The sequence below is a fragment of the Urocampus carinirostris genome, chromosome 6 (assembly GCF_059441175.1).
Source record: "Urocampus carinirostris isolate Australia breed hairy pipefish chromosome 6, RoL_Ucar_1.0, whole genome shotgun sequence".
Lineage (NCBI taxonomy): Eukaryota > Metazoa > Chordata > Actinopteri > Syngnathiformes > Syngnathidae > Urocampus > Urocampus carinirostris.
Genome location: NC_142354.1, coordinates 40,093,361 through 40,104,831, shown reverse-complemented (window position 1 = coordinate 40,104,831; position 11,471 = coordinate 40,093,361). Strand labels below are relative to the sequence as shown.

At 41.0% G+C, this 11,471-nt stretch overlaps 1 protein-coding gene across 1 annotated transcript; it reads right to left on the bottom strand.

Annotated features, from left to right (window-relative positions):
• Positions 1 to 363: 363 nt before the first annotated feature.
• On the bottom strand, positions 364 to 11,226 carry ngfb (nerve growth factor b (beta polypeptide)). Its single transcript, XM_088337268.1, has 2 exons — positions 11,092 to 11,226; positions 364 to 956 (listed from the first exon to the last, which is right to left on the bottom strand). Exon 2 carries the CDS (start codon positions 943 to 945, stop codon positions 364 to 366), a length of 582 nt encoding a protein of 193 aa, XP_088193394.1. The 5' UTR covers positions 946 to 956; positions 11,092 to 11,226.
• Positions 11,227 to 11,471: the final 245 nt, after the last annotated feature.

Sequence of the window (11,471 nt, the reverse complement as noted above, 5' to 3'; positions counted from 1 at the left end):
TTTTTCCATACGATAGTTTAGCTATTGCTTTATTGCTCTGCCAATCAAATGATGAATGCGATGTAGGTTAATTTATTTGTGAGTTTGACTGCCTTACCAGACGTGAACCTTACCACACATCACTGAAATGTACCGCAAATTGAGTTGTACTAAAATTAATGGACAATCGAACACAGTTGTTTTGACATGAGTCATACTTTGACAGAGTTTTTGTGGCACCAAATATTTTTTTCTTCTTTGTTGATCATGTTTTTCTTCATAGAGTCAACTGAGCACTTGACCTAGCCTTGGCATTATGCAGTTTATGCAATCCCTGTACTTTGATACTAATAATTTACTTTGTGCAGAAGTGTTTTTTGGGGGTCACTGCCGCCACGACTTGCGACTGAGCACGCACACACAGGCCACATTGATGCGTATGAGCCTCCACGCCACCAAGTTCTTAAAAGACGTCAAGGCTCGCACAAAAGTGTGCGAGTTGGTGCACTGCGAGTTCCAGTGGCGGACGTCGATGCCTAAGCAACCCGAGTTTCCCCCGTGCGAGTTGTGACAGGTGGTCTCGAAAAAGTACTGCTTTTTGTTTACGTTGTTGATGTTGACGTCCGGCAGCACCGTCACTTCGTTGCCCGAAATGTCCGTAGCTTTGGTCTTGTTGCCTACCCATACACTGATGCTCTCGCATACGGAGTAAACGCCCCGGTGCTGGGGCTGGCCTGCCCGTCGTCGGCTCCTACGCCCACCGTGGGGCCCTGTGGGGTCGACGTCAGGGGGCCCGGTGCTGAACAGCACCCTGGGGGAAAACCTGCGCCGCCTGCTGAAGAGTTTTGGGTCAACCCTGGCAGAAGTGGAGCTCGAGACCCGCCGCCGATCGTCAGAGTCCATCCCGATGGAGGCCACGGCCTGGGCACTGAAGAAAAGCAACAGGACCAGTATAGACGACCTCATGGGCGCACCGCCTGTTGGGGGAAGTCATACATTTTAGGTCAAACAAGACAGAAAGTGTCAACACGTCTCTGTTCAAATGGCAGGGTTTTACAATAATGTGCCATAAAAACATGTACTCATATTTTTTCTTTTTTCTTCTTTTTTAGTCTGTGTCCCCCAGATGTTGACCAGTGATTATACAGTAGTGTTCCTGCTCACGCCCTTTGTCAATCATCATTCCCCAGCCAATACATAGTCCCCAGTGTTCTCGTTTGCCCGCGTACCTGCGTCCTAGACGCATTCTTTTTGCTGGGGACGCATCGTGTCAAATCACCGTGCGTCCCCGGGACGCAACTTTTTTGAAACGAAATCTTCATTATCATTTTTTAACAAAGATTTACCGCACTTAAAACTTTTCGTGAGGAAGATCCGCCATTGTTGTTTTGGTCTCGCGGTTCGAGTTTTCGTCTGCACGCCGATCTCCAGTTCGAGTTGTGTAGTGAAAGTCCGTTTCTTTTTAGAAAACCGGCTTTTTCGGCTCAACTCATTAACGAGAGCCGGCTCTCAAACGGCTCACTTGCTTTGATGCATTATATTACGAATGATTATGTTGTATAAAGAAGTTAAGAAAAAAAGGAAGTATAAAAGGAAAAAATGAAAAAAAGACAGGTTTGTGGTGATCCCTTTTAATTAATATAGGGAAAATATGACAGTTTGTAAGGGCATGGAGCACACTAAATTTTGGGGACCCATAGATCTCTGTTGGGACCCATAGATTTTTGAGCATGCGAGCCCCCGGGACCCTTTTCGGAGATAAAATGAACACGGAGTCCCCACAGACCACATGACCCCTCTGGGACGGCAATCTTTGATGGCAAAGAAATATATTCACACCACTTGCCGGAAAATTTCATCCAGTGTCTGATACTTTTGAAGCCATCAGGAGAAGACAAGGTGACCCATATTATAAAGATACTCTCACAAAAACAGACGGATACGATGCGAACATTTAGGTTGTTATTGTGGTGGACCCATTTGAATAAAGGAGAGAAACAGTTAGCAGACATTGTGCAAATTGCCACTGGTAGAGTATCATGTGTGCCATTATCTTGTACTGGCCAGAGGTTTTTACATTTGTGAGCAGTTTCGAGCCTGGAAATCGCTGGGGCATAGAATCAGTTTGCCGAGGGCTGGGTTGGTGACGTTTGTTCAACTACCGTATTTTCCGCACTATAAGGCGCACCGGGTTATAGGGCTCACCCCGAAAAAATAGTTTTTGGTCCTATTTTTGACATACATAAGACGCACCGGATTATAAGGCGCTACAATGGGAACGTGGACAAAACAGTCAGATAGTTCAGTCCAACTTATTACCCCCTTAATATTCCCAAAGCTGCAAAGACGCAAATACGTGTCGAGAACACGTGCGGATGCAGTGTCTGTACGATGCCTCTTAAATGCATCGTTCCATCATTCGGAAGGTTAAAGTCTTGGGATTCAAGAAATGCCAACCATTCCTTAGTTTCTATTTGCTTTTTCGCTCGCAACTTTACTGTGCATATGACAATAAACACTTGGAATTGAGTTTAATTTAAAAATAGACACTCCATTCCATCCATTATCTGCACCGCTTTTCACAGAAACATCGAGTTCAGTCTGAAACTAGATATATAGCCGGAGTAGCTCACCGAAGTCGTTGTGTTCATAATAATGTGCAGCCGTGGTCCTCTTGTATCCGTGAGTGTAGTAAATCCAGGAGAATAAAATATTTACAAATACAGTATAGTAAAAAATGCTTTCTGTATGCCGTCAGCCACGTGCTATACACATTCATCTTTTTCGGCCAATTGCAGGCTTTGTTTTGCCGTTTAAGCCAATGCCAGCCTGTAAATGATAAAAAGGATCTGCCTCTTGACCTCCGAATAACTTTAGCCAATAGTGATCGATTCAACTGATGATTGACTCATCTTTTTCGGCCAATTGCAGGCTTTGTTTTACAGTTCAAGCCAATGCCAGCCTGTAAATGATAAAAAGGATCCGCCTCTTGACCTCCGACTAACTTTAGCCAATAGTGATCGATTCAAATGATGATTGACACATTGGTTAGCCAATGAAACGCCGGTAAATAAATCCCAGCATACACCGCGGACTACTTGGCGTTCGGGGGAAAATCTAGTTGCAAGACTTTGCGAATTAATATTGATCCATAAATAAGGCGCACTGTATTATAAGGCGCATGGTCAGCTTTTGAAAAAAATAAAGGCTTTTAGGTGCGCCTTATAGTGCGGAAAATACGGTAGTTATTATTTGTAAAAGTCTTCATTTTAGCTTAATTCATGACTTGTAATGCCATTCTAAAATCCTCTTGTGGTGTCATATTAATGGTTAATTGACAAGTTTCATGCCTTTTAGGTAACCCAATTTGCCTTTTATGCCTTTCAGGTTACGTAACGTCACGTAATAGTTTACATTGTTATTTGAGTAAAAAAGTGATCATCTTTATCAAAGACATCAGATTATTTTTGTGTGCTTTTACTTGTTTAGCTAATGCTACTTCTACCGTGTATAGCAGGGTCGGGAACCTATGGCTCGCGAGCCATATATGGCTCTTTCTATGAGTACCTGAGGTTCAGAGACAAATTTGATTGCATGCAAACTTTCTCCATCTCGTTCAAAAATATGAGCGATTAACCCTGATTGGATACACGCAAGGCCAAAGCAGTACTTCGCAGAATATATAGGCCACGTTTATCACTACAATTTACAGTCAAGGTATCACAAAAAAATATATAAAAGCTCACTATATAAATGCAGATCATTTCAGATCATGTCACTACATAATCTGTGTTCAGTGTTCAGATACCTTATAATGAAATCCACAGAACAAACTGTAAATACGCCAAAACACCGGAAGAGAACTTAAAGTTATTTGATTGGGTGAGTGGGAGGGATGGGTGGAGCTATGCAAAAAGTGCAAGCACTCCCTCCCATCTCTCGCCCCACGCCGTCTGCGCCAAAGGTAAGCACATCAGGCTCCCTGTTCACAGAATGTTGTGACGTTTTTACAAAATAACTGCTTGCATCTGGTTTTGAAACCAATATGTATGAAAAAAGGGTCAAAATTAGTTTAACCGACCTTGAGTAATTGCAAGAAAGGGGCGTTTAAAGTGGTATGTTTGCTGATTTTGGGACACGGGCTCTGGCATTATTCTCTTTTCATAATTCTTATCAAATCATCAAAAATAAATGTGCCTAAGAGTAAGCTTTTGTCTGGGGCGCGGGTTTAGCAATTTAGTAAAAAAAGTTCTCATAGTATAGGGTGTGGCTCTTTCCTAAAATAAAATTAATATATTTTGCTTTTATGGCTCTTTGAGTCAAAAAGGTTCCCGACCCCTGGTGTATAGGGAGCACAAAGGCATTTGTAACTTCCACAATGTGATGTAAGCCAACCGCCGTTAAACTCGAAGAAGTAAAGAAGGTAACAATGGAGGAGATGGGTGGCCTTCAGGTTGTGAGTATGTTTTTATTATCCTATCTGCATTTGTTTGTGTTAAGAGCAGGGATGTCAAACATACAGGCAGCAGGCCAGATCCAGCCAGTTGAATGATTTAATATGGCCCGCCATACATTTCTCAGTATGTCAAAAGAAGAATTGAGTCTTTAGGTCATTTCCATAACAAATTACGATTTATTGAAATAAATGAATGTCAAATCCCTTATTCCGGCACCCCACACCTATAATGCTGTTGATAGTTTTACCGATTCCCTATACTCAAACTGTTAGAGTGACAATATTTCCAACATGGTAATAGCTGTAATGTTATGGATTGATGAACATTACAATTATTTTTATGGGCTCATGATACTCAAAATTTTGGAACAAAAACATTTTTCCCCTATCCTTTAGGATGAAGACAAAAACTGCATTGGTATTCTCACATCACAAGATATTCAGGACTGGCCTAGAGTAATCTCCAATGCACAGTCCAAGGGGGCTGGTGGAGAGCAAAACAGAAAAATACCGTATTTTCCGCACTATAAGGCGCACCTAAAAGTCTTAATTTTTTTCAAAAGCTGACCATGCGCCTTATAATACAGTGCGCCTTATATATGGCTCAATATTAAATTCGCAAGGTCTCGCAACTTACGCAACAGCCGCCCGCCGACTCGATTTTCCCCCGAACGTGGAGTAGTCCGCGGTGTATGCTGGGATTTATATACTGGCGTTTCATTGGCTAACCAATGTGTCAATCATCATTTGAATCGATCGCTATTGGCTAAAGGTATTCGGAGCCTCGGATTGGCTAGAGGGCCAAAACAAACCCTGCAATTGGCCGAAAAAGATGTGTCAATCATCCGTTAAATCGATCGCTATTGGCTGAAGTTATTCGGAGCCTCGGATACGCTAGAGGGCCAAAACAAACCCTGCAATTGGCCGAAAAAGATGACTGAATAGCAAGCTTGCTAAGCTACGCCATAAAGAAACATGTTTCATTAGTCTGTATTTGTAAACATTTTACTCTCCTGGATTTACTACACTCACGGTTGTAAGAAGACCATGATTGCGTATCATTATTGAACGTGATAATTTAGGTGAGTTATGCGGCTTTATATTTTCCCGGTATCTTGTTTTAGAACGATCTTGGTGTTGCTGATGAATTGAGTGAATTCAACTCAATTCCAAGTGTTTATTGTTACATGCACAGTAAAGTTGCGAGCGAAAAAGAAAATAGAAACTAAGGAATGGTTGGCATTTCTTGAATTCCAAGACTTTAACCTTCCGAATGATATTTGAAATGACGCATTTAAGTGACATCGTACGGACACCGCATCCGCACGTGTCTACGACACGTATTTGCTTCTTTGCAAGCTTTGGGAATGTTAAGGGAGTAATCAGTTTGACTGAATCATCTGACTGTTTTGTCGACGTTCCCATTGTATCGCCTTATAATCCGGTGCGCCTTATCTATGGAAGATATAGGACCAAAAACTATTTTTTGGGGTGCGCCCTATAACCCGGTGCGCCCTATAGTGCGGAAAATACGGTAACTGGAACTGATAACACTAAGGAACAGACTGGTGCCAACTTTGCTACGACCAATTACAGGCCACGAACCGTCAGCAGCGAAGAGAGATGTCCAGAGTTGCGTACTTGGTGGAGCTCCAACGAGTCAGGGGGTTATGGGATCCCTAAACCACGATGTGAGCTTTAGACAAAAAAGACGTAACGAGTTCATGCATTATTTTCTCTTTTTGTAGTTTCTTTTCAGCAAGAAAAGCACAGAGAGAACGACATGTCACTGTGACAAGTATTAATAGTAGTTTTTATTAGTTGAGATTGCTTCAGCAAGGCACAACTACATTGCCAAGTGTAATAATATCCCCCGAGATATTATTATTATATCTATCTTCTTCCGCCAAAATTCCGTGTGGAACTGCTCCCAGAGCTTTTGGAGTAGCCCAACGATCCATATACCAAAAATTCCGCAAGGGGCCCCGGAGACCTTAAAAAGTCCCCATCCGGAATAATGGGTTTTGAGAATCTCCCATCCGGAATACATGGGCCCATTCATTTCTATGGGTAGTCATGGAAACGAGGGCTTTTCCAGAGGGTAGTAGGGACTAAGCAGGGACTGTCCAGGGTGGCTTGAGGGGGCCCGACCCACATTACCTTTAACCATAGGTAAATGGTGAATTCCAAAGAGTGTATGCTAGCGAGAGGATGCTAACAGCTATGTGCGCCGCTAGCAAAGTGTTGGACTGGTAACCAGCCCAAATATTAGCGCAACCTAGCTGTAAACACTGTTGGTGACAAGTTAGCGATGAGAGGTTGATGCTATGCTTACTTATGCTAGCTGTAAAAACTGTTGGTGACAAGTTGGGCTGGCGCAGCCCAAGTATTGGCGCAAGCTAGCTGTAACACTGTGGGCAATGCTAACTTCTTCATAGTAAAACATTTTGGTAATGGCTATATTTTAACAACTTCATATTCACAAATTATGCTAATGGAAACATGTTGAAAAGGTACATGCTAAAAAGTGATGCTAACGGCTAAATGCTAACTTCTTCATGCTGAAAAATTATTCTAATGCTAACCTTCTAACGACTCAGCAAATTGAATGGGCTCAATACATTCCAGATGGCCCAGTTCAAATGGAATGGCTCATTCCTTTCGAACATGTACATTTTAATTTTTTTAATGTGTAATAACAGTGTTATTACTATGTTATTACCATGAATGTGTTTTTTTTTAGGCCTCCACAAGGCATATAATTGTTGCTAACGGTTGTGGGCCCATCTCAAATGAACTTGCCAGTACCGGGGGATGTGGGGGGCGGAGTCCCCTCACAGAACCAAGTCAAAAATGACAGAAACATCTCTCTGAATTAAAAACTTTATGCTAACTCATAATGCTAAAAACCGGGGTTATATCTACATGCAGGGATCATCTTCCAGATCAATCACAACTTTTACAATTGCCGCGGGAATTGTCTAGTCTTTTTTTTACATTGCAGCTTGTAAAACTAAGCAAATGGACCAGAGAATGTTTTTAAATGGGGCTCCAACCATGTGTAGCGCCATCTTGTGGATTAACATGAGAACAACATTGAGTTCTTAAACTTTGCAACCTAGCGTCAAACGTCTTAAAAGTGGTATCTGGCAAGTTTGAGAGGCTCTCAGTTAAATATCCTCATTTTTAACCCAGAGTCAAACAATGTGAGCTGCAGCGACCGAGCCAAAACCGAACAATCCTTCACAAGTTAAGTTCCCATAAAAAAAGCTGGCCCGAGAAACTGACTTGCCTCACATGCACCTTGAAAGGATGCTTTTTCCAACCACTTTGCGAGACTGCAGTAATTGCATGTGACTGACTAGTGCGTCATAACTTGGAATAATCGTTTACTGAACCGACACATTGCATTGATTTTATTTACAGTCATATGTTTTGAACGATGTGTTGACCGGCCATCATAATATACTTTCTAATAATTGTAATATATTCTATGGGGATTGACAGGCAACGAGGAAGCAAGCAGGCGTGTCAATACCCGCCACGTTTTGCCCCCTGGGGGCAAGGGGAAGAGGTGCATTAGGGGGGAGGCGCTCACAACAAAAATTCTAATGTAGGGTGTGACGTTCCCTAGAGAATTCTGGGGGGACACAGCAGTGAATTCAACCAAAGGGAAAAAATATGTCAGTTTCCTTTTTTTATTCTTTGATTCACAGTAGGAGCTTGTTTGCTATGCTTGTATCTATTTAGTCTAATGCTGGATCGAATTACATTTTGGTTTACTAGAAGACATTGTGTAATCTTGGAGATTTATGGATTTAAAGATTGTTGGAATGCTAACAGAAATAAGGTTTTTATTTATTCACTAAAAAGTTTGACTCACATTGTTCTACATCACGTGTCAAAGTCAAGGCCTGGTGTCTGGATGCGAGAAGAATTTCAACAGCCTCGAGACGATCTTGAATCACAGTTGTATTATACTCCGAGAATTGTTGTGTAATCTGTTAAGGTACGTTACTTATCCTTGAAGAAAGTGTTGTTTTTGGTTAATGGATTCTTGAACTCTATTGTATTTAGAATAGAATAGAATAGAATATGCCTTTATTGTCATTGTTACAACATGGGATATGCTGTGACAACGAAATTGGACGACTCCAGTTCCACATTTACAGTGAGGATAAGGAAACAAAGAGACAAAGGAACAAAGAACTAACTGACTTTGTTGTAAGTAGGCCTTCAATCCAATTATGTTTTGAAATACATTTCAGCAAAGTGAATGATAGAAAACGTGCGTTATTATTATGTTTTTGAAGTAGTAAAATAGAAACTAATGGTTATTTTCTGATTTGTTTCATTTAAATTTGGGAGAAGTTTATGCAAAATAAATTAGCTTCTTTTCCTGGTGAAAATTCAAGATTACTAATAGAGCCATGAGAAAATATTGGAATGTATGTTTTTAGTGGGCGGCACGGCGGCGCAGTGGTTAGCGGCACAGTTCTAAGGTCTCGGGAACCTCCTGTGTGGGTTCAAATCCAGCTACCGGACTTCCTGTGCGGAATTTGTATGTTCTCCCCGTGCCTGCGTGGGTTTTCTCCGGGCACTCCGGTTTCCTCCCACGTTCCAAAAACATGCATTTCAGGTGGATTGGCCGGTCCAAATTGTCCCTAGGTGTGAATGAGCCAGCGAGTTTTCTGTCCCTGTGTGCCCTGCGATTGGCTGGCAACCAGTTCAGGGTGTCCCCTGCCCACTGCCCGATGATTGCTGGGATGGGCTCCAGCCCTCTGTCCGTTTGACGTTGACACCCCTGTCTTCATAGTCAAAGAGTGTATCAATGTCAATACAACATTTTTGAGTTATCACTGATACAGAGCATTAATATCACTTTTGATTTTTATGATTTGCTAAGGCAAATGAAGACTCTTCACTACATGGCTGTCAGTTTGTTTAAACGGAGTCCAATGTTTGTTTTTGTACACTGTTCTTTGATAAACCCAACTAGAGCACAGGCAGCATAAAAATTACAGTATATACGTTATATGATTTTATTTTCAGTTGTTTTTACCAACAAAAACTATTTGGTAAAAGTATGGGTTGGTGAGTTCTGATAGCAGATATTGGTATTAGCCTAATACAAGGACACAGGGGGGTCTTTTTGGCATGAATGGACGAGACGTGTCCCCTCCAATCATTGATTTGTCCCCACTAATAATATGGTATCAGCAGGGTTGTGTAGGGTTAAGTTAACTTGATTACTTTCAATTACTTTTGGATTACTCCAATACCAAATATGCTAATAAAAGACAAAAGAAACTAAATATGAATAAAATTATGACTCACAACACATGGTAAGCTTTCTCTCCTCCTGGCTTTGATTTATTTGATCTCCGGCAAAACTATCATAAAATGCGACAGAAACAAAATGAAAATAAATCCAAACAGCTTGCCAACATCATTTTTGCCGTTCCGTGTATTCCGTTAATCCCCAAGCCTGCACAAAATTTAGTCATTTTATTCATATTTAGTTTCTTTTGTCTTTTATTAGCATATTTGGTATTGGAGTAATCCACAAGTAATTGAAAGTAATCCAGTTAAAGTAACCCTACCCAACCCTGGTTATCACTTTATAAAAAGTGTCATGTCCCCATCAATAATCATTGTTTTACCCCTACCAATATTATGTCTCATCTCATCTCTCATCTCATTAGCTACACCGCTTATCCTCAGTAGGGTCTCGGGGGTGCTGGAGCCCATCCCAGCAATCATCGGGCAGTGGGCAGGGGACACCCTGAACTGGTTGCCAGCCAATCGCAGCCAATATTATGTGATCAGCTATATATACTGATGTTATCCGGAGGGAATTATGGCTTATTGCTTTTGGGTGGGATACATGTTTTATTTTACGTTTTAACAAAATGCATTGTATGAAAAAATGTGAAAAAATATAGTGGAAAATAAAAATTAATTCATAGGGTTATTCAACACCACATTTTTCAGAGTCTTATTGTTAAAGTTCAAAACAAGGTGACCATCAAGAGTATTTCAACTTTGAAAAGGCTGTCGTCTCACCTACTGTATACCTGGCATCAGTACTTTCTCATTCTGATATATTACATATAATTTTGGGGAAGTTTGCTACATTCAGATACATTTTTCTCTACAAGTGTATTGGCACTTGGAATCACAATGGTGAGAACTGTATTCAGATTCAGATTCAGATTCAGATATACTTTATTGTCATTCTTGTACACGTGTATACAGAACGAAATGTCGATGCATATGACCCGCACAGTTTATAGTTTACAGATATAAATAAAATGTTGTATTGAGTTGGAATGTTGAAGTACTAATAATTTATCAAATAATTATAGCTATGTATAGTATTATACAGTAGTGCAAAGAGTGCAAGAGGAGCAGCTAACCAGATGTAAGTTATATCCAAAACCAAGCATAAAAAGCTATTTAAATAATTGTAACAGAGTAAAATTGGTTAGTAATCAACAGACATTTTCATTAGCTAGTAGAATTAACTTTGAGAGTTGATTACAGAGAAATCTGTTGACTGGCGTGGGGCATATTTATTTAGTCTGTGCAACATGCACTATGAAAAGTGCAACAACAAATGCTGCAGATGTTTTCTAGTCAATGGTCACTGTTACCTTTTCAGAGTCCACTCGGAAACCGGGGTGCCTCGTTGCGGCACCTAGAGGACGCAAAGAAAACTTTGCGCCGCGCTCCAGGCTCCTGCCATGCGGCCCTCGTCCAGCACACCTCGTTGCCTCGGCCAACTTGCTATGACAAAAAGCAGAACATTTTTTTTGTGAGCTCATAAACATCTTATAAACACGTTGTTAGCATCCTTAACGGACTTTCACATAGCGAACATACTGTAGGTACAAAAGCAGGCCAAGGCCAGGAACATCTCTGATGAAACAAGCTCTACCCCAGATGAATGATTGGAATTTTCATTTTTGTTTAAATGCAATGTTGTATTAATGTATTAATGTATTCAACAAAGTTGGTGTTTGCATATTTTTTT